Source organism: Cryptomeria japonica, chromosome 4, assembly GCF_030272615.1.
Source record: "Cryptomeria japonica chromosome 4, Sugi_1.0, whole genome shotgun sequence".
NCBI classification, from domain to species: Eukaryota; Viridiplantae; Streptophyta; class Pinopsida; order Cupressales; family Cupressaceae; genus Cryptomeria; species Cryptomeria japonica.
Genome location: NC_081408.1, coordinates 494,566,772 through 494,591,623, shown reverse-complemented (window position 1 = coordinate 494,591,623; position 24,852 = coordinate 494,566,772). Strand labels below are relative to the sequence as shown.

General features: G+C 36.5%; 1 protein-coding gene across 2 annotated transcripts in view; it reads right to left on the bottom strand.

The window, feature by feature from the left end:
* LOC131060376 (uncharacterized) overlaps positions 1 to 24,852 on the bottom strand; it is an 89,592-nt gene that overhangs the window by 11,673 nt on the left and 53,067 nt on the right. Inside the window, exons 4-6 of one of the 2 annotated variants that reach the window (XM_057993569.2) lie at positions 3,658 to 4,067; positions 3,302 to 3,401; positions 2,997 to 3,056 (exon numbers count right to left, since the gene is read on the bottom strand). In XM_057993569.2, coding sequence (XP_057849552.2) covers positions 2,997 to 3,056; positions 3,302 to 3,401; positions 3,658 to 4,067 — 570 coding nt within the window. The remainder of the gene's footprint in view (positions 1 to 2,996; positions 3,057 to 3,301; positions 3,402 to 3,657; positions 4,068 to 24,852) is intronic. The other variant, XM_057993570.2, reaches the window with a different exon arrangement.

The window sequence follows — 24,852 nt, the reverse complement described above, 5'->3', positions numbered from 1 at the left end:
GAAACTCCAAAACTCACACTGAAAATTGAATCAAACACTCAAAAAATGGCACCCAAAAACAACTATCCAGCTAGGTATTGTGTCTCAAGAACAAAACTAAAGCAACTAGGAAGCTTTTCCAACTTCGAAGTTCAGTCACTAACCATTCCAGCAACATAACGGTGTAAATTCTCAAGATAATGAAATGAGGAGCCCAAACCTTGTATTTATAGATTTCTCCCTCACAAATTCAAATGCAAATGGTGCCCAAACACATCTAAAACTCACTTCATTTCATTTCATGTCACCTCAAGACATGGCGCCCCCTTTCCAGCCTCCCTAGTCGAACTTTATCAAGGTGCACAAGTTCAAACTTTGAGAAAATAACATAAAGTGTTAAAATGACTTCATTTGGACACCCACCTGACTTACAAAAATATAATGGGATTTTGGATAAATAACATAATTTTCCTTCCTAAGTCATTCCTCCAAAATATAATTAGTCGGAATAATTAAATATTAAACTTTAAAATAAAGTAATAATATTTAATTAGCAATTAAAATCAACCACTGATTGCTGCCAAATCAACCATTTGAACGGAGGTGCAGAAAACACTAATTTGAACTGGATTGGAGCTCTGCTCAAGACTGCCAAAAATAGCACTACTTGAACTGACACTTACTAAAAAAAGTAAGTCATGAAAACACCTCCGAAAGACATGCTTGTTAGACCCTATGAGAGAGCTCGAAAAATTAAAAAAAACTGTACTATCCAGTTAGCCCAACACCCACTTACTAAAAATAGCAAGTTCAGACATCTCCTCAGAACCGAATGCATGTTATACCACCATGAAATTCACTAAAAACCCAGAAGTAATCCATGAACAAAAATGTAGAATTCCCACCGGATAGTCCTCAAATGGCTCGTGCAAAATTCGACAAAAATAGGAAACCCTAATTCTCCATTCCAATCAGCTTACAGGTCTCCGAAATAGGCCAATAGACCAGTGATTACTCCTCACTGAGAAGGGGACATTACAAGTAACCTATTAGACAAGTTATCTATAACATAAGTGTTCCAAAATAAGTACACTCCAAAGTTGGATTCCAAGGAAGTTACACTTGTTGCACAACATTCCACGTGATTGTTAAAATATTCGTTTGGTGGTTGCCAAAGAGAATTGCCTAAGCTAAAGATAGCTTAAAGAATAATTTGCTGTAACAAGTTGTTATTAGGTTGTTTAAGATCTATTTGTTTTTTAGTAAAGATTTATTTTAGATGTTCTTATAACTAAATCCCACCACTAGTATCTACATAATTCCATAATCATAAGCAAGTAGTAACCTAGTCTAGAATTTAGATTTGTATCTTTACAATTACTCAATGATTCATTGTTCCAGACAGACGTAAATATTTATATTAAATAATAAGGTAGTTGATTAAGGAGTGAGTTTGTAATCCAAGCATCAGTCTGAATGGGAAAGATCCACTCATGAGGATTGGTGAACAGTTAGGTTCACTTTCTTGTTTATATGTATTGATTATGATTTCAATTTTTATTAGACTCGACTCCTTACATGAAGATATATTAGGTTGTAAATTGTGAGAACTTAAATCCTTTTTAGCTTTCTATGCTAGATAATGAAGAGAGTCAATGATTACCTTCTATCAAAGACCTCACTAAATGCTCAACAAGTGGTGGGTAAAGATCTTGGTTTCCAGAAGAAGGTAAGGATGATAGATGGGGGAGACAGGGATAATTAGCGAGTTCGATTGAAAGGCTAAGTGGTTTCCAAAGATGAAGTGAGTAAATTGTTTCCTCCCTCTGTAAGAAATCGTTTCCTCCCATAATCAGGGGACCAAAGGCCTCCTAATTGAGGTGTGATCTGAATTGGATCATGAAAGAATGTTCTCATTTAGATAAGCTGAATCAATAAAACTTAATTCATAAAGTGTATGACTAATGAGGCATTCTCAGACATGTTCCCACCTACATCATTATGTAGAGTTGCGTGAACAAAAAGTGTTATAGGATGATTGGGGGTAATACAGGTAAAGAAGTCTGAGGTGACTTGTACACCTTGTGACTCACAACAATGAGGAAATGAGTTATATGTACACATTTATAAACTCCCATATTTCTTGTATGGATTTGTTAAATGCTGAACTTGTCTGGTGCAGAAAGCAATACACAAACAGATTCAGAAGCTCCAAAACAGCCCCATATAAGACAAAACTATTTCAATCTCCCAATAAAGAAGCTGAAGCATTTCCTCTTTTTCCGTTTTTGGTAGGAATTTCCATCTAGGATTTTTGTTTGGTTCAACTGCTCATTTTCTTGAATAAATATATCCCTTGAGGCCATCGATTGATCATCTAAAGTACTAGAATATATAATCAGCTAAGTATGGTAATGAAGCATGTTATTTGATCAAATTTTATGACTAACACAAGCTTGCCAAGCATGCCAAAAGTGATGTAATTGTTCCACAGTGTTCTTGGAGGCAAAACAAGCGATTGGCTAGGAATTCTCAATTGATGATAGTGGATATGAAGAGGCAAACCCTCACTCCCCTACATTGGGTTTCTCAAAGGTTAAATCTTGTGTTGATTCTCTCCCCCACTTGTATGATTTCATTTTATGCAACTTCACAAGGTTCAGTACTTAATGCATCACAATTTTAAGTATAATTTTTTTTTTTAAATGGTTCTCAAGGGGCAACAATCCAGTCCTGTCATATCACAAATCTAATATGTTAAGGTTTGCATTGATAAATTGCGAATGGATCTCTATCCTAATTACTGATAGATAATCCCTATTGATTAAATTATCATTGATGATAATATCCTTTCAGTTTGTATCAATAATATCTTTCAGCATATAAATCCATTTGTCTGTATAAAGTCCATTCTACATCTTGTCTGGTTAAGTTGTTTTCATAATAATACATATAATTATTGAAACATATACATAGAGATCATGTCTAGAATAAGCTAAGAGATACACTGGATTTACCCTTTGAAACAAAGACAGCCTGCGCAAGTTGTTGTCCGGAATTCCATAAGCTAAATATGCCTGTAATAACAACAAAAAATAGTTATTCCAGACTCTACCAATTTTTTCACCAGCATATTGGAAAGCTCTTATCTCATGGTAAAGTTTCATGTTTCCAAGATGATAGAGTCACATTGAGATTTCTCATAAAAGAAGATTCTTTACTTACAAGTTACAACTCATAGTTTTTCTTTGAGTAATTTCTGGTTACAGTCAACTATGGAGTTAAGTAAATGAATACACTAAGGTCAGAGGCTAAATCTTACATGCATAACCAAAGCATTGTAGACATTAATCCAGAAGGCCAGTCTTGCATGTTGTTGCATTGAGGTTGGATCCACTTTTTCTAAATGCTCCACCATCGATCTAAAACATCCCACCCCCCAAAAAACAGAAGAATGATTATTATGCATTTGGAATAGAGCATGAGCGTTATTTAATGGATGGATAAGGATTACTTTTATAATTTATCTGCTCTTATCCATTTGTTTAAATTTTCTGACGTGCAAATGCACACACCTAGATGAAATTCAAGCTAGATTGTAACTTGCAAAGATTTTTAATAATTGACATCATTGGTGAATGTTTTGTTACAAAGAGAGTTGTGAACACCAAGAACTACCTGAAATTGCGAAGCATAAGAGTTGCACATGACAGCCTGTCTTTATCTACACATATCCATGGAATCTCCACCATGGTTGTGTAAGGGCCAGCGTCCCCCATATCACCTTTTACTTTGTATGGATCCTTGAGAAGAGTATCAGAGAAGGACTCTGTCTTCCATCTTGGACTCCATCCATCACTGACCACATCATGAGGGGAGTTTATACTGGTAGAGGATGCAGATGATGGTGGAGAGAGAACTACTCCAGAATGTTTCAATGGGGGATTAGACAGCTTACAATAAATGGCTGACATGCATCGGACTAGTTCCTCTGACAATCGATTTGGTGACTTGTAAAAGTAGTCTTTCAATGTAAGAGGCACCCTGCTATTCTGATAAATAAGAGATAAGTCTTTGCATTCATCCTGCTGAAAACATATTGCTTTAGTACAATAAAGCATAACAGAAGACATGCATAGTCCCATCAGAATGCAGAACAATGATATAAATTGGTATGCATCTAGTTCAATGCAGGCTAATAACGTGTAAGAAGCATCATATAGCATATACTCTTAGTACAATAATGCATAACAGAAGATATAGATAGATCCATCAGAAAGCAGAACAACGATATAAATCAGTATGCATCTAGTTCAAAGCAGATTAATAACATTTAAGAAGTATTATATTTAGAAATTCAATTTCTTCTCTCTTTCCAATGTGCCACGACCTTTGACCCTGACCATCCACCAGCCTTAATATCAAGGAAAATAATCATAAATTACTCATGACAAATAAAAAGGTAAGAACATGTGGCATTAATAGAGTTTTTGTTTCTGGTCAAGATGCAGGCCAAGGAGTATAAGCAAATTGCCTAACATACAAAATTCACATCAAGCAACTGATAAGTAGTTATAAGCATATGGCATCTACAGGGTCTAGTAAAATAGAAAATTCCGGTTTTGTGAGAGTAAGGTCTCATGCAAAATTCTAAAAGAAGCTTCTTAAAAGTCAGGCTACAAGATCATCTCAAGAAGAAATTTGAATCATAGTTACAAAAAATACAAAAGTTAAATTGTGACACAGTAGAAATGTCAATTTTCATTGCAATTTCTGAATAAAATTGGTCAAACAATCTTTGACCCAGAAAATTTCGAATAAATCACACTTATTTGACAACTGCCATTCCAATCATGATTTTTGGGGATTTTTTGGTCAAAAAATTTATGGTTTCTGGATTTATTTATTTATTTTCTGATTTATTTGGAAAACTTTCCCGATTTTCTCTGACCTTAGCTGAATTTATTCCCAATTAATTGAAAAAATATTTATCTTCTGGGTTGCTGATTTATTCCCCAGAAAGATTTTCACTACTATCCTTTGAACAACATGAACAAACAAACATAGCAAGAATAAACATTAAAGAACATGAATTGGCATGCTATTGGAGATAGTGTCTCCAACACTCTATACTCCGAATTTGGCCCTCAACTTACTACCAACGTCATCAATGTGCAAGTCCCTCAAAATCCATTACCCTCAATGGAAAACCTTTCACTTCAATCCTTATCCGTAAAACACTATCTACCCTTAGGTTGTGAAGAGCTTAGCACCTTTATCTCCATTTAGATCTTGAGACTTGGATCTTACCAAGCTGGTTCACAAATTGTATAACCCTCATAAGTAATGTTAGCGGCAAGCTAACAAGGGGGGTTCCCATGAAAATTATCCAGATCTTATATATCTCTTAGTAGAATTCATGGTAGGAGAATGCTTTGATCATGAAGCTATGTTGTGTGAGCACTACAAAGACTTCCTTAATGCCAAAGAAGCTTTAAATGATCAAAACAAACACATGTTTGTCCAAATAGAAGGAATTCATTGAGTTATGGAATGCATTGAAAATGGCTATCCTTAACTTCAAAACTGCCAATAACATTCAAGCTACTTACAAAATGATCAAAGGAAACCCTACACTAGAAGCCATTCCTAAAACTACTTTGAAGCATTTATCAATGGTTTAGAACAGCAAAGAATATCATGTTGTCTTTGAAATGAGTAGGGTTTATGTATTTTCCAAACCATGTTACATGCTTTTTCAAGTTGCCTAGGGTTTACAAATGGTATGATACTGATTTTTTGGTGAAATTTAGTGCTCTTGGACTTATTACTCCCATTTACTCCCATTCTAAGATTGAAGCAAACACTTAGGGTTTCAATCCTATCCTTGAGTTACAGACTTAAGAATGAAAGCCTAGAATTTCAAGGTAGTTTTCAACAATCTAGAAGAGTATTGATCAACTGTTTTTCAAGCATTATTCATTACAGATTTCATGGTGATGATTGTGTTTTACTGGTCTCACCAAGTCCTTGCACTAGGGTTTTGACATACCATCATTCAAAGATCCAACCATGGTTTTCACTTTGGCAAAATCCTTGGCTGTTGTTTTTTAGTTTGCTAATCAAAACAAATAAGTTAGGGTTTTGGTATTCTCCAGAACCTTAACATTTTTCAAAGCAAGGAATTGCACCAGAGTTTTTAAGTTTGCTAATCAAAACAAACAAGTTAGGGTTTCTGTTCTCCGAAATCTTAACATTTTTCAAAGCATGCGGTTGCACTAGAATCACTTGAAAGATTTAAGTATCAAACAACTAATTTTAGCAATGGTTATATATAGCAGTTGTAATTTCCAAAGGTTTTATTTCTAGATAGAGGGTCTAGGCCTATTTTTAGAGTTCTATTAGTTGGTTGTTATTTTAAAATTTCTTTAGATCTATGTTACCGGGTCCTATTTTGACCAAGTTTCACACGTGGATTCAGTCCTGGTACTGATCCTTTATTGGTTCGTCCCAGATTATGCACAAGGTACTGCCTAGGCACTTGGATGTACCCGAGGTGTACCCAAAAGGACCCAGCATTCAATTATGATACTTTGAACTTCCTCAAACCAAATATCTAAGACTCTGAAGTTAGACTAGAAACACTCATGGAGCTTATACACGAATGCAAACACATAAACCAACAAGCCTAGGTAGCATAGTCTCTTCACAACTCACTCCTCTACTTTTGAGTTAGCTCAATTACATACAGTGAAATTTCTGCAAGTACATGTAGTGTTCTGCGACTCAGATCAACTCTAACAATTTACTCTCTTCTGCTGCAACCTTATTACAGTCACAATTGTTCACTTTGTGAATTGTGACTAAAAATTTAACCTACACATCACTTGGATGCTTAATTTGCATTTACAGTAGTTATTTATGCTTGTAAAAGCCCGAAAAGAAGTTGAAAGGATGCAAGGAAGAGGAAAAAAGTAGAGTGTTAGAGTGCCACAGGCCATTTCTTTGTCACAGAATGAAATTGCCACTTTTTGCAGCTGGCTGTTGTATAATCATCCCTTGTCAAAACCAATGGTTACATGAATTGCAAAACACCCTTGTTTTTTGCCCTAAAACATCCTTTTTGTTCATCATTGTTCTTATAATTTCTCTCTCTCTCACACACACATGCATGCACACCCACGCATGCACGCATGTGTACACACACACACACTCTCTTAATCATTAGCTTAAAGTTCTTTGCTTTCTTTCTTTTTAGGAGCTTCAAGAATTTGTTCACTAAACATTGATTTTAGGGTAAAATAATAATTACCCAAAGTCCCAAATATCGAGTATTTTGTAACTTATAAATAAATGCTTTGACCACAAGATATTCTGAAAAATAGTTGATGTCACACTTATGCTGCTAAAATTGTTATTCAAGTTGATTTATTGTGTTGACTTCATTGATCAAATTGAAATTGAATGATTGCATAAAGCTTTGTATTGGCATTGCTTGTTCGTCTAAGTCGTAGCTTTGTATGCAACTTAGGCATTTAATTCTTGAAATCATGCGTTTTCCTTCTTGTTTGCATCAAATTGTTGGTCTCTAGTTTAGCCAATAGGAAGTTGTTTTTGTCTGTTGTTTAGATTAGTTGCTTTGATTTTTAATATATTGCTTGTGAGACAAGAGTTGTTTCCAATCTTGTGCTCATACCTGAGGCAAAAAGATAGGTAGATAGTTAAGTAGGTTTTTTATTCATGTAAACCCCCTAGAAGAACATTGTATTGTGTGAATAATTATATGTTTCTCTATGGCTTAGCATCTAGGATAGTTTAGATCTCACAAAGATTCGCTTCATAATTAGAAGAGAGCTTTTACTTCAAATATTGTTTTGGTTAATGTTATCTCAAAAGAAACGAATTCAAATGCTAACAATTTGTGGCATTCATTGTAGGGCACAAGAAACAATAGGCCGATCTTGTTGTGGGAAATTAGATTCATTGCCTAAATTGAAGCTATTCCATTTTAGTTGATAGAGTCTACACCAAATTGCAGATGAAAGCAAGTCTTTCTAACCTTTTCTTCCAAGAGCTTAATAAAATGTCTTCAAGCAAAGGGTCATCTTTACTGTTTTTTCCTAAACTCATCAAGATATATTTTTGGCATCGGATAAAGAGCCACTTGAAACAACGGGTGACAAAAACAAGATTAACAATAATCACAATGGTCTATCTCCATATCCTTTGTCATTGGGAGCCAGCATTGATCCTTTGGCTTTTGCAAAATGCCATGATTTTCCATATGGTTCAAGGAAAGGTTTTTGGAACTCAGATCCAAAAGAGCACATTTCAGCCTTCACAATAGAAAACAATATCCTTGGAGTAGAAAAGGAAGATGTGGTAGTCATACGCTTTGTGGGGGCAATGATTGTAGGTGCAACAAAATAGTTCCAACTGTCCAATGCAAAGGAGAATAATGAGCCCATGAGAGAATTTCTCTCATGATTCAACGACCTTGTTGATAGAACCAATATTAGTTTGAAGCCTTCGCTAAAGATTCTTTTGGGTTCTTTTATCGAAACAATTTTATCAATGATTGCATTCATGATCAAATCCAACACAATTGACAAAGTAATAGAAGCTCAAGAGAGAGTGGTTATGCTAGAAGATGACATGATTACACTAGGAAAATCAAAGACTCAATCAAATTGATGATCCATATTTCAGTCAACCCTCTCTTTCAAAGTGTAATAAGTGATGCGACAAACATGAATAAACAACTACAACAAAATGTTTATTGCTCTATGGCACCTAGAACATCCTCACAACAATGTTCATCAAGATGATTGACTAAGGCTACCTTCACCTGCAAGGTTTTCTTTAAAGGCACCCATTGATAACAACACAAATTTTTTATGTACTTTTCATGAGCCAAGAGAGCATGATTCTAGACATTGTTTGAAGATGCATCACATGTTCCAACTCATGACCTTTTATAGGTCAAATCATCTAAGGGTTTTGAGTACTTTTCAACATTGTTTAGATGGGCATGATGGTGACTCTAGGGCAAGATATTTTCAATATGAACCCATTTGCGCTAAAGAAGTGAATAATTGCTATAACCATATGTTTAATGGCTAAACATGCTTGTGGAGTCAAAAAGCTAAGAAAGGGCATGGAGAAGGAAAGAGGAGATAACATGAAGAGAATCCATGGGATCCACCAATAGAGTCCTATTCTCAAGAGCCCATCCTTGCTCCTTCATCAACTAATCATGGGGATGAGTTGGTTTTTTCATCTACCTCACAAACATTGCTCAAGTTCTAGGAGACATAAGATTTGTTGACCAAAGAAGGACAACCTTTTTTGTAGGACATAGAAGGAACTACACAAAACTTTCTTCTTTTTTTTGTGGAGAAAACTTCGTGACCATCTATAGACCAATTTTTGTGTTCAAATTCTTTTCACCAAGCAAGAAGGCATTAATTGCACCACAGATAAGGATGCATTGAATTACTTCTTTGCATTTGGAGGATGGTTTAAAGAGCTTTCATAGGAAAAGACCATAAAAAAATAGTCCACTCAAGCTACTCAAGTAGTATCTACGGAAGGGATAAAAAGTTTGTTATTAGTGGTTGATGCCTTTTTTCATGATGTCAATGAAAGATCAAATTAGATGAAGAACATGCTCTTCTTAAAGACAATTAAGCTCTGAAGGCATGTGTCAAATTACAAGTACATATGTAGCTATTACTAGATCTTGACATTTTCTTGCATCACCTTGAGAGGGGCTCTTAAATGGAGAACAAAGTGAATTGCCGTTTGAAATTTGACTAATCCTCATCGTTGTCCTCAATAGTCAATTTGTATACCAATGAAGAGACGTGTTAAACATTCAATAGTTATCAATGAACCAATGCTAGAAAAGGTTACAACAGAAGAAGGGTTGTTGATGCGAGAAAAATAAATCCCACAAATGAGGATAAATCTCAATCAAGAAGAATATCTTGAACCATAGTACGTTGATGAGTTTGTGCTTGAGTTTTCACCTCATGGTTTTCTATATCATATTGAACCTTGGATCACTAAAAAATATTTTGCAAAGGTGTCAAGGATGCATGCTACCCAATGTTCCATGAGGACACATCCCCCCCCAACAAAAAAAATAAATAGAAAATCCCTGCATTTTCGAGATGGGGGTGTTTCCAAGGCATAGGGACTTGGGGGAGATGTCCCCCTATCGCACCACTACTTTCACTAGGAGTGCCCTTAGGAATCAATGCCCAAGGCCAAACCCTAATGGCCAATGGGCCCCACCAAAGCCTCTCAAACCCTATAAAAATAAAACACCCTAAAATCCTCATTTTTACTCAAATTCATTTCAACAAGGTTAAGGAGGATAGAACAAGTGAGTGAAGTGTTGCAAGTGCAAGAGGTTGAGGAGGAGCAAGAAGGAGAGGAAGAAGAGGAATTCTACACCAAGTCGCAAGGACTTTTCAAGCATAACATAGGATTCTATCACTATTTAAAAAAAAAAAAAAAAAAAATTAAATTAGTTTCGAATTCATATTTTTATCTAGTTTATAATTTCATAGATATGGCTGCAAGGGCATATTAATCGTTCATATTGCCATCAAGATTCAACATTGAAATTTGAAAAAAAATAATCATATTCATTGACATGGCTGTAGGCTGTCATATTTTTTATTAAAGATTATTCATCACTGTTTTACAAATTACTTTCAGTAGTTTATATGTTCAAATTTTTTATTTTTTATTTTGAGATTTGTCAAACTAGGATGAAAATTTTGTGTATCCTCCCTTCTATGCTTTGTGTGACCTAAAGTAAGAAAAACAAAAGTGAAATCCTTGGTTGACAGATTAAGAACAACAGTTTTTATTTGTGCATCCTCTACTTTTGTACTTCACAGGACCTGAAGTAAGACAAACTAAAAGAAAAACTTTGTGCCTTAATCCTTTGCATTATGCTCCATGCATAGTTTTAATTTTAATTTTAGAATTATAAACATATAAATTTTATATTGTTTACTGCAATGTCACAATGAGTTCTCATGGCGTGAGGATGAAGTTGAAGTTCAAAGTCAAAGTACTAAATTTGGTTATGCACCTGAGGCTGAGGCTGAGAGAGGTGACCATGATGGTTAAACCCAAACCACCAGCTCCATGGCAAGTGTAGCTGCAAGCATGAATTTCAATTGGTTGAAGTTGTGAAAATCATCAGTTTTCCTTCAAGCAAGCATTGAATTCAAACCCTTCTTATGAAATATTGATGTATTACATGTTCAAATTGAGTTGTGAAAAGACAAAATCCCTTTTATTGAGATAGTTTGTGAGTTAGAGAAGCAAGTAGATCTTCAAGATTTGGTGCATCACCTCCTAGGATTCATAGATTCAATTCAAGTTATATCTCCATTCCTTTTCCTTGTCAAGAAAGTAGTATTCAGGAGGATCATCAAGGGAACTGGCCCTCTTTAAAGGTTCATCTTCACCATAAGCTACCCACAACTTGAGGATGATCCCACATTTTACAAGATAGCTGAGTGCTAAGCTTAGGCAAGGGTGCAATCTTAGTGATAACAAGAGCAATTATGCAACCTAAAGTGCCTTATACTTAGAAGATATGATGAAAAAGTAAGCATACTTAGCCTATCAGCCACAACAAATATACAATCTTTTCCCTAAACTCATGGAAGACATGTAATAAAATCCATGGATATACTTTCATTTGTACTTTAATCAGAAGGAATTGCAAAAATCCTATTAAAGTATGTTTTGACTTGTTCTACTGACAAGTGAATAACTCTCTAACGTGTTGTAAAAAATCCTTAAGTCCCTTCCATGTGAATGTAGTATGCTGCCCTGTTTTGCCTTTGTTTTTTTGTTTTTTGAAAGTGTTTGCAATAATTTTGAAATGAGAAATAAAGTGCAGGTAACAGAAATATTTGCAGCTAACTAATAACTCAGAAAAGTGACAATATTAAAATATTTGGAAATACAAAGAGCTAAAATTCCATATTTATATTTTGAGTTGAACATACAAAATTTCTCAAAACTATGAGCAACCCAGATCATTAAATGACATTACATATCTAATTCCAACATACCCACAAAATGCACCAGTAAAATAGTTGGCATTGTTCATAAAATATCCAATTTGGCTCATTGAAAATGGATACCACACCCTAGGTTCACCTTCATTGGCTAAACTAAAGTTATCTCTATGTTCTCCAGGCTTGGGTGACACAAAACAACAAAATAAACTCTCCAAACCCTAGCTAATGAAGTCATTGGAAACTCAACGTCCTACACATGTACAGCCAACATAAAGCAAGATAATAACAACTCCAACCCTCCTCACACTCCTCAATCTGCAAATTGAAAATAAACCTCCAAAAATCTGCAACTATAATTTGAGAAGATGCATAAAATGAATCACAATGTAAGCTCCAGTGTGTTTCTTGAATGAAAACACCAAGTAATCCTCTAGATTGCATCTTTCAACAACATGGAAATTGTTGCTTGCAAGGGTTGTCGTCCTCACAAACCTGAGAAGAACAATCTCCAAAAACACAAGCAATATCAAATATCCAACATCAACATGAGAAATAAGCTCCACAAAACTGCTTTTATAGCTATCCTAGGAAAATCAACCCTCTTCACTTTTTGCTTTTAATTTAATAAAAGTCACTTTTTGATCTTCCAATGTAGCATCCAAATATAAAAGAGCCCCATTCATTTTAAATAAATCATCTTTCACTTTATAAATGGTCCCAATAGTCCTTTTATTAAATAAATTAAAATAACGATAAAATTAAATCTTTAATTATGTTGTCTTAATTTTTGAAAATTCAAAAATTAACCCCTACAAATTTTTGCTTAAAATTCGTAGTTTGTCTCTAAGGTGCGTTTTACGAGGTTCAAAACTCGTATTTGTTTGTGTCTAATTGCTAGTGGGTGTTTTGGTCGTCATTGCCTAAGCATTGGTTGGTTTTGATGGCCTTTTTCCTAAGTTACCGGTTCCGGTTCGGATTCAGGTTCGGATTCGGGTACGGATTCGCGGATTCGGCAAAAAAAAATAAAAATTTGGGTACGGGTACGGGTTCGTCCATACATATATATATATATTTTAATTTTTTTTTTTATATATATATATATATATATATATATATGTTCAAACTTCAAACATCAAAATTATATATGTTCACAGTTCAAACATACAATGTAACTTTCCCATACAATGATACATAAATGATAACAGATAAATCATAAATCATAAATCCATAATTGCCAATGCCAATAAATATTCTGATATTGATATATCATAAATCATCAAAAATGCAAGTAGAATAGGTTGAATGCATGTTTTGATGCATGAAATGCATCATAGAGGGGCAGATTAGGGTTTAGATGTAAAAAAAAATAAAAAAAATTGTTTTTTAATTGTTTTTAATTGCTTTCTAACCCGTGGGCCCCGTTTTTGGGAACCCACGGGCTTGGGTTCACCCGGGTCCTCCTGGGTTCGCCCTGGGTCCCACCTGGGTCCTACCCAGGCGGCTGGGTTCCCTATGGGTCCTGTCACGCAGGACCCACAGGGAACCCAGCCGCCTGGGCAAGACCCGAGTGGGACCCAGGGCGAACCAGGTTGGGACCAGGACCGGGCAGGGACCAGGACCAGGACCCAGCCAGTTTAGGTAAGAACCGGTAACTGAGCCTTTTTCCTTCATTTTTGTGCAAATTCGGGTTTTACGTAGCTCATTGCAAGTAATAGGAACTTTTAGATGCTATTGCAAGTAAATGAATTTCACTTGTAATCGGGATTTTATAACTCGATTACAAGTTCATTATGTAAGGCAAATTGAAACACGTTTTTCTTTGCTTGCATTGGCACTTTTTAAACCCAATTTGATCTTCCTCTTTGGCAAACCCGCATTCTTGGGTGGAGTTTCATTTATGATGCAGTGATTGCATAATAGAAGGAATGTCTTTCCTCCAAAGTGCCCATATAAGTCTTTGAATGAAGTGTTAATCTTCATTAAGCTTTTTAAAGTTGTGTTTGAAGAATTGGACAATTTCTTCCAGCATTCTCATCTAGTCTCAAGGTATGTTTCGCTTTGGTTTTGGCTTCTTTTGTTGTTATTTTGTTCTTTCTCTATGATCGTTGCAAACCCTCGCTGGTTGCAATTTCGTGTTTGCGTTTGAATCTTGTTTCTATCTTTTAAGCGATTTTGAATGCTTGAGGTATAAGGTTTTGCCTATTCACTATTTTTTTTTGTTCTTCCCTTTTTTGCATTTGGGTCTTTGTAGCAAAGTATATCTTTCCTTTGCAAGTGAAGCTTTGTTTTCTTTAGTGTTTCTATGTGAGTTCATTTGCAATTGTGATTGTATGTATATGCTTGCCCCTTACTCGCAATCGGGTCTAGAATACCCGATTGCAAGCCATATTCTTTCTTTGCTTTTCATTTGCGATTGGGTCTTCAAGATGCGATTGCAAGCTTAATAACATGATGTAAGAATACTCACTTGTAATCGAGTCTTGAAGACCTGATTACAAGTGTAAGATTCAGCATCTCTTCCCCATTTTGCACATCGCAAAAATGCAAGCTTGTACACTTGTAATCGAGACTTCAAGGCCCGATTACAAGTGCAAGTGTCAAGATTTTTCCCTACATTGCATTGGTCATTTCCACCTTTTCAAGCCCGCTGCTATTCACTTTCGGTCCACCCCTTGAGATCCAGAATTCCGCCCTCGTCACTATCAAAGTTTTGTCCATTATGCATCGTTCAAGCTTGTCCACTCTTTTTCACTTTCTCCACGATAAATATCATGATAGGTCAAAGGTTGAGCATTGTTTTCCAAGCTCTTTCGTTTGAAGAAAGTGTCATGGCTTCTCCCATAGCCTGTGATGATGTCTTGACTCTTTGGAGTTTTCATTGCAATGTTACAGATTCTTGCTCGATGACAGAGGAACCAGCATCTCCTTTAAATAAGAAGAAGTACAAATACGACAAGTACCAGAATGAGATTTCTCCTTCTTAGGTGAGCTCTCTTGTTGATGAAATTAAAGACACGAAGATTGGGCATGTTGATATGTCCAAGTTCCTTCAGAGAGCAAAAGGATCACCAAGTCATAACATGCAGTTGCTCTTGAATAGCCATATTCACTTGGTTTCCACTTTCCCAATGGCTGCCTTGGAACCAAAATTTGTCCTTGCTTGTGTTGCTCATTTTGACAAAGGATCTAGGACAATCAAGGATGATGATGGCAATATTATTATCAAATTGGATGCAGAAACTATTAACAAAATCTTCAAGGTTCCTGCTGCTCTAGTGTATGCAGACATTTCTATGAAAGGTGCTCTTGATCACTACAACTAGAAAAGATCAGATTGCATAAGGCATATCAACTCCAAGTGGCTTAAGACTCCTAGGACCTATTTCTCTAGATGGCCCAAATTGTATCGTTCTGATTTCATTGAAAAACTCAGTGACACGATCACACTTCTGAGCAGGATAATGGGGTTGAAACAGTTTAATATATTTAAGACCTGGATGTACAAATTTATTGTGGTCATGAGAAAAGCTCAGTCTCGTATCTTTTGGGGAGAACTGATAAGTGATAACCTATGTGAACAGCTCTCACAAGTTCCAACCACTTTCACTTTCTACATGAGCTCTTACCTAGTATACATAGCAACGTCACCAAGACAATTTCCAAGTCTTTCTACCAAAGGTGACAAGTCGCTAGTACTAGTGTGGAAATCTTATGATCAACTCACCTTGAGACCTAGCAGGATTCACTACAAGAGGGTGTAGGATGCCTTCTTTGGTCACTTCATGTGTTTGTTTGATAAAACACATAAGAACAAGAGAGTATCCAAGGCAGTCTGGAAGAAAGTGAATGAGTAGGAATGCATGTTCCTTCAATTCCCAACTTTCACTTATATGAGAGTTGGATGTTTTGAAGGTCACCCATATATGCTTCCGAGATAACCTACTGACAGGATCGTCCTAATGGAGTTGGCTAGATAGCTGATGACAGTTCATGCAATCCAATCAACTCAACATAAGCTAGGGATCAATATATCCTCACATAATCCATTGTAGATTGGTCTATATTCCTTGACGACTTCAACAAGAGCCAAGGCAATGGAGACAAAACTTCAAGAAATCAAGTTGAAGGCGAGAAAAGATTTTGACTATTGAGGATGAAAGATAAAATCAAGAGAGCCTTTACTCATGTTCATCACCTTGAGGATATCTGGGTTGATCTTTGTTCAGAGGAAGGCATCAGGAAGATGGACTACAATAGGCTTACCTTGGAGCAAATTGTAGATATGGATCTAACTAAGATTCTAGAAGGCATGGTAGATGATGGGAAAACACTTGACCTAGAGTATATTGAGCAAAGGGTCGCTAAGGTAACTCTTCCATCTGTCCAATGGTCACAGAAAGAAGTACCTCAATCTTTGATAGATTTCAGCTCATCCTTCCCAACACCAATGTTTGGCTGAAAAGCAACAATGTTAAAACCATAAAGATCAAGGTTGGGGCAGAAGATGATTCAACAGGACCAGTTGGGCGTAAGTCTGAAGTGAGTCAAACCCAAAGAGGGTGCTTCTTCCTCTAGTACTAGAATGAAGCTAAGAGTCACTAGGGCTTTGGTTATTCTTCCAGAAGAGGTACCATTGAAAGGAAAAGAGAAGCCTCAAGTTAAAATTCAAGTCATTGACCCTGAGGATGAACCACAAGAGGAGAATGCTCCAAAATCTCCTACTACTTTGAACTTAGATTCTCCTCATATGGCCATTCCCAATTGTCTTTGGATGTCCCTATGTCTCCAATAGACACAGATGTGGATTCCTTTTCTATGGTACACATTGATCTTGTTGTGCCAAGTGCATCAATTTGTACCATTGTGACATGATCAACAGTAGATATATCTGCGAATGCTCCACATGACAACTTGGAGAATGTTTTTGATGCAAATCCTTCCTATGCCATTCTATCCAGCATGTCACTTCCTGAGATCGATACCTCTGTTGTAAGCTTTGATAGGTTCATGAATGAAGCTAGCCATGATTTGTCATCTAAGTAAACGCTTGTCGCTGTCTAGACTGAGGCTTCCCCTAGAATAACAATTGTAGTACAGGCAGAGCCTGTTTCTACATAAACTGCAATTGTTGTTACAAATGCAAGCTCATTAGATTTACCCCCATGGTTGAGTTCAATCACTCCAAAGAGGAAAAAGCAAGATATTTCTCCTCATGTGTTTGACTTTCAACACCTTAGAAAATCCAAGCCGAAGGTTGCCAAGAAAGCCAAAACAGTTTCACGAGTAGTTGTGGACAGTAATAAGATGAAGTATGCTAATAAGCCACAAGGAGAAATGCAACTATACGATTATAGATTCACAAGGGTGGAACTAGGAAAGCAAACACATGCTAGAATGATGCATGATGCTGAGGATGTAATGTCCCTGGTATGGCTCCCCTGATTTCTTAATAATTTTGAAGTATTAATGATTCCCGAAGTCTCTAATGACTGGGTTCGATAGATACCAAATAAGAGTTATTTCTAGAATGTTGCTTGAGTAGATAATAATATTACTGTAGATTTATGTTAATTTATTACATAACGCTTCAGTACAAATTTTATGTAATGTCCCCTCTCGTTGATGTACTTCCAGTGGTCCATTGACCTATTCCTGAGACTCGTAGGCCATGTGGAATGAAGAATGAGGGTCAAACATTGATGAGGCGAGAACTTACTATTTTTAGTAAGTCACGGGTTGGCTGTTTTGGTGATACTGTCCTACTGAGCTCTCCATGCTCTGTCACTAGGTGTGAAGATCATGCTTTTCGGAGCAATAGTTCATGACTTACTATTTTTAGTAAGTGGCAGTATAGAATGTTTCTATTTTGGCAGTGGACAGGGTCCTGATCTTGCAGCAATTCAATGGTCTTCCTTGCTCAGGTTCATCCTGGTTTTGTTAATAATCAACATTGGAGTCATAAGTGATGTAATTAAATATTATTTCCTTATCCTAAGGTTTAATATTTAATTAATTTGATTATTTTTACTACTGATTAATGACTTTGGAAATTGCGCATAATGTCTCCTAAGTGCTAGGCGAATTGTTTATGTCTAGAAAGGGACGCCAATATTAAAAGGGGAGATGCTATTTTATTCAACCAAAGTATTTGCTAAGTCAAATCGTGGTCTTTGCTTGCTTGGCATGATTTTTGACTAAAGTATGGCGCCATCCTTGGGTCCACTTGGGTAAATGAAATACAAATGGGAAAGATGAATTTGGGCGCATTTGTGAGCATTTGCATTTGGATTTGGTGGAGTTAGAAGTTATAAATAAGAGCCTTGGGCTCCCATTTTGGTTATCTATGAAAATTGCATCGTTATGCTGCCGGTTCGGCGATTGAAAATCTGAGCTTCAAAGTGTGGCTTCCTAGCTAAGTCTCAGTTCGTACTTGGAAGATAGTACCTAGTTGTATCCTGGTGTTTCCAGTGCTGTTAGTGAGTGATTTTTGCAGATTGTGGAGTGTTTAGTGTGGGATTGGAGTGTTTTCTGGTTGCTGGTCGCGGAGTTGCTAAAACTATATTTTGCTCATACCTCTTGGCCAAGCGATTCCATCATTCTGGGTACCAGCTCATTCATCTTTCCTGCTACTGGCAATTCACCTTGTAAGTTTTTAGCACCTTGCATTGAGTATGGATTTTTATAATGCAAATCGAAATTCTCTAGTTAGGCGTTGGGTTTAGGAGGTGCATTGGGAGGCGTGCCAAATAAATATGAGAGTTTTGATAGCTCTCCTTGGGTTTGTTTTCATTGTTGCTGGTATAGTTTTGATTTAGAACTGTTTTGGGGTGAATTGGGTGAGTATTGAGAGAGTTATGAGTGTTTTAGTGGGTTCATAGGCTGCTGGTTTTGCATTCCCAACCTGCAGTTTTTGGTGTTAGCAGAATTTCATGCTTATTATTTGGATGTTCAATATTACTCTTCTACTCTCACTCTCTTTGTTATTGTAAGGTTAAGTAGTAGTACTACTAAATTACTAACCAATTCCAGCTTGTAAACTCTCATCCCGCTAAAAAGTGGAAGAGGCTGGCTTGCCGCCTATATCAGTTATATTGTAATTCGGTCCTCCTGTTGCATAAGCGGTCAAGTGATGGTTGGTTGTAATGGTCCTCCCGCTACATAAGCGGTCGAGTTGAGTTTTTGTAATTTTTGTCCTCCTACTGAAATATCGTGGTTGAGTGATTCGTGACTGCTATATGTTTCTCTTGGCTGGTTCACCACCAAGTTTCTTGGTTTCCCGTTGGATAAGCGGAAGGGGCTGGCTTGCCGCCTAGTATTGTATTCACTTTATCTTTTCAGCAGATTTGAGTTCTAATGATCCCCTATTCACCATATGCTCTCACCTTCCCACATTGGGCACTTGGTGATCAGAAAGTGGAAGGGTTGCATTTTTCAGCAAGCTTTGAGTTTATGCTTTCTAACCTTAAAGGGTTATTTGTTTGTGGATGATTATTATTGGTCTTAAAAAACAAAAATAAATATCCAGGATATTACATTTTATATAACGTTTTAGGCAAATCCGTTGTGAAGTCTGAATCTGACTGTTGCTATACACGCGTTCTGAGTTTGGCGTTATACTTCTTTGAGAAGTATTTGGCGCCTGATGACTATGACTGAACCGGCAACCTCTGGATGGTCTTCTTTGATTTGCAACTTAATGTTGTGGTTACGCTTCTAGAGGAAAATAGTATTCCGTCTTTCCTCCTTGTTCTCCTTCATCCGCTGCCCCCTATCCCCCGATTGTTACTGTCTTCTTATATCGTATTATGGAAATGATCGATCGTGAAGCCAAAAGACATGTCTCGATAATATCTTCTTTCCTTAATGCTAATCGCACCACTAATCGCTGCATTAGATGCTTAACGTTAATCACCTCTTTTCATCATGTTATCGATTATTCTTCTTGCTAATCGTGGTTTCCATCAATAGATCGCTAACCAGGATATTGATATTATTACGTACTTCCAATCCCGATTAGAAGGTATAGTTAACGGATGTGGCATTGTAATCATCTGATGATAATCAAAATTGTCGATGTGAGGTGACCATTAATACTCCCCTAATTCTACATAGGCAAACATCAATTAATAGTCTTTTGACCAATCAACGATATTCCACGCTAATCCTTCACCCCGTAGTGATGCTTGGATCACCCTCAATGTCTTTCATATCAATATCGCTGCGTACGACGATACTATCCTTCTTTGCTAACATGGAGATCAGCCACTGTCTATATCCTTTCTGCAATTTTGTCTCTTTTAGAGACTTCACAAAATTGATGGATATTGACAATGTGATGACCAATTTTGGGGACATTATAGAGGACTCGGTAACTTCATTGGTTCAGAGTTATGATGAGCTCCTAGCAAAGAAGGATAAACTCAAGGAGGAAAACACACAACTTATCTCAGTGATTCAAAAGATCATTAATTCTTCAAGAAAGGTTGATCCCTTGCTTCCTCCACTTCCGAAAAGTCCATTGAAAAAGCTGCCCAAAAGGCCAAAGCTATTGATTCTTGGGTAGGTCACCTAGCAGATCGGAGTGCTCAAGTGGTGAAGAAAGCCTGACTGGTGCTAGGCAATGTAAGGACAGCAAAGATGAAATTGAACAAGACTTTAGAAGCTTTTAAGCAATGCCTGAAATCAATAGAAAGAGATTTGAAAATTTGGCATGAAATGGATCAAGTGAAGTTAGAAATCCTGTGCAACAACATTGTGATACCAAACAGAGAAAGGTATATTGAGTTTGAGGAGCTTATGATCAATAGGTCATTAGTTCTCATGAAATGAGTACTGAAGTAGAGCAAGATATTATCTCCAATTTTGAGAAAATGTCTTGCAAGATGGTAAGTCATGATGAAGAGTTGCTTTGTGAGGATGTGATAATTTCTAAGTTGGTGTCAAGACTTCATCAGGAGTTAGAATATGAGCAACTTACATTGACCTCAATCAATAGATTTGTGGATTGCCAAGTTTTCCTTGATAAGATGCAAACTATTCTTGAAGAACATAGAGTAGCAACAATGAGATACTTTGATGTCATCATCAAAACTGTGCAAGGAATATAGCAGGCCCAAATCCTGAGGAATTGCAGGAATCAATTAACAAGTTTCAAGCTTTCATGGAAGAAGAACAAGAAGTGTCTCCTGACACTTAAATCATACTTTTGTTTTATGTATTTTCCTTTTAACAAATTACATGTAGTATCAAAACTTGTAATTATAGGTAGTCTCATTACTTGTAATCTTGTAACTTGTAATTACATTTAAACAAATTACAAGTTGAAATACAATAGGACTATAATTTGGAATAAGTCATAGTTAGTTATAGTGGTTGTGGAAAAAGTCTTAGTTAGTTAGACTTCTCCTACTTTTTGCTCTTCGCCCCTCTCCTATATATATCAGAGGGTGCTCTATGTAATTTTTATCTTTTTAGCAAGCAAGAGAACTTTGCAAAAATTTAAAGTGATAAAGACTTTGTGTTTTATACTTGAAAATTGAATTCTCAAGCAATCCAAAAAGGCATTTGAGTTTCAGACTTTGTGTAAGACCTTGTTCATATATCTATTGTATTCTTATGTCACAGTGATATACTTGTTTGTATGTATTTGAGATTCTGGTAAAATTGTTGAAAAAAACTTTAATCTGATTTCTTGCAGACTTTGTGCTGCAAATATTGAGGATTAAATTGTCGTAGCTAAGTGTTCACAATAGAGAGAGATTTTAAGACTTTGAGCTTGTAGTTTTTCCTAGTTATAGTAGTCTAGAGGTGCAACATATCAACAGACTTTGAGCTGTTGTAAGTTGTACATTGTTATCATACTAATCATTTTGGAAACTAGATAGGATAGTAGACAAGTGAAGACTTTGAGCTTTGCTTCTACATTCCCGTCTCGGGGAAGTGACTGAAGACTTTGCGCTTTCATGGAAACTTTGCTTCCTTTCATATAAGCATCTTTGTTGTTCTTGAAATTTATTAAATTTATGTATTTGTTACTCTAGTTACAGTTTCTTTTCTGAAAAAGATAAAAGAATATCATCTTTTCTGAAAAAAAAAAGAGAAAAGGATGTTGTCCCACCCAAGTTAGATTAGTGTTTATATATTATAGTTAATTTGTAATAGTAGGAAAGGGGGAGGCTTCGCTTAGAATTATGAGAGTTTTTAACTCACATGCTGTGGCTAAAACCATAATTTGCATGCCTTCCCAAGTGTACAAAATTTTCAACCAACAAATTAAACTTTATTAATTAATAACTTATTGTTATTTTACTTAGAACTATTGGACTATATAAAATATTGAGATAATCATCAAAATTGAATCTACCAACAATACTAAAAGTAGTAACCTTGCTAGCTGGCTCAGTCAATGCTTAAAACTGATTTAGTAAAAATAGTAAGTATTGAAAGACTAACCCAAATTTACTGCAAAAAAGGGCATTAAATTTATACTCATAATAATGGTGGGAGCTCAACTAAGGTTGTGGTCCCATGGGAGGGGCTTGGGCTCTATTTTTAAGGAAGAAATGGTCCCATGAGCAAATTTTTTTTCCTCTATGGGATTAATTGGAATCTTTCCTCCAAAAACGGAAGCCCCTACTTTTTAGGATGCAAGCAAAAAAAGGGTGGGGCTAGAAATTGCCCCACCAGCTTAGGAACTCTGTTTGCCACTTGTCAATAATCTGCACATTCCATTTCCCACCAAAATCAAATGAAGAGGGAAAATTACATTTATTTAATTAATTTTACCTTTTTTTGTGCTCAAACTTCCTTAAATTTAGTAGTTCAAATTTTTAAGTTGGTTGCATGACAAAACTCATGAGACTGCCATGTTTAAATTTTTCCTAAAAATTCTCAGCTGCCCTAGCTCTATTTTTAAGGAAGCCCCCCTCCATGGGACCCCAGCCTAAACATCAAAAGTTGTCAAACTATTCGACAAACTGCCTCCAAAGTTTCGTAAATCTAACTCATTAGCCTATGGGAACCAAACTAAATAGGCTAACGGTCTACCAACTCAATTAGTTTGGAAGGGAACATTACAGTCTACCCTTCCCAAAATTGTTTGTCCTCAACAATCTCTACTCAAGATGTTGCAAAATTTGCTCATTCTCCCACATTGCATTCTCCACTAGCAAGTTCCTTCAATTGACCAAAAATTCTTAGATGACTCTCCTCCAAAGAGCCCACTCTCTAGTGTCAACAAAGAAACGGGACTCGAACTCGACTCGAACTCAAGACTCGGAGTCAGACTCGGCTGGACTCAGGAAAGTCAAAAACTCAATAAATTTAGAATTTTTAAAGATTTTGGACCCCAGTCTATGTCTGGCCGAGTCCAAGTCCGAGTTTGCTAGACTCGTGGGGGGTGACTCGGACTCAAATTCACCGAGTTGGGATGATTTCTGGTGATTTTCGTTTATCTGAGTGTCAATGATGGCTTCTGGAATCAATATCAACTTCCCCTCCTCATCCAGGTAACTTAGATGAGGGAACTACATTGTGACTGAGTGCCTTCTTGAGCCTGGGTACATGAAACACATTATGAACTTTGCTACTAGCCGATAACTCAAACTCATAGGCAACTTCTCCAACCCGTTGAGATACTTTGAATGGACCCTATAATTTGGTCTTGAGCTTCTCCACTCCACTCTTGTTAAGAGTAGGTTATCTATATGGCTGCAATATCAAATAAACCATGTCCCCAACCTCAAAACTCGACTCTATTCGATGTTGATCAACATACAACTTTTGCTGATTTTGTGCTTGTTGCAAATTTTCCTTCAGTGACTTCATGATGTCTAGACTCTCCTGTAGTAAGTCTTTTGCCTTAGGCACTCTACTATCCCCAAAAAGTAGATCCACAAAGTTGGGAGCCTCATATTCATATAAAGCAATGAATGGTGTCATCCAAATAGACATATGGTAGGTGGTATTATAGCAATACCCATTCCCATTTCTGATTAGGAATGGGTAAGGGCTGAAGTAAACTAGTTGGATAAGTGTTCTCATTCTCATTTTGTTGGCAAATGAGACACTCTCTGACATACTTGAGGACTTCATTTTCAAGCCCTTTCCAAGTAAATCTCTCCCGGATCTGCTTGTAGCTCTTAAAAAAAACCCAAGTGACCAGCCATACGTGCATCATCAAAAGTCCTCATTATCTTCCCCTTAAGCTGTAAAGATGGCACCAAATAAATTCTATCCTTATATATGATTAACTCATTAGTCACCTTATACCTGTCATTATGAATTGTGCCCTCTATAACTCTTGTTGCCCACGAATCTTTGGCATATTCTGTTGCAATTAGTTCTCTCCAATCAGCAGAAATCTTCGTCAAAGAACATATGTGAGGCCTCCTAAAAAGTGCATTAACAGCTATATTTTTTTTCTCCTTGACATAAACAATGTCGAAGACTCAAAATCCTATACCTGTAATCTGCCCACCCACTTATGTTGCCTATCATCGAGATCCTTTTGATTCATGAAGTATTTGATGTTGTTGTGGTATGTTTTGATGATAAACTTACCCCCAGCTAGGCATGGTCTGAATTTGGCCAAGGCATGCATAATGGCCAACATCTCTCTATCATATTAGAGTAGCGTCTCCCTACACCTCTTAACATTTTGCTTTCAAATGCGATAGGGTGCTTCTACATCAAAAATGCTCCTATCCCCTCTCCTAAAGAATCATACTCCAACTCAAAAGGTTTGGTAAAATCAAGTATTGCCAAAACTAGACATGAGACATTACCTGCCTAAAGTGCACAAAACACTTATGTTGAA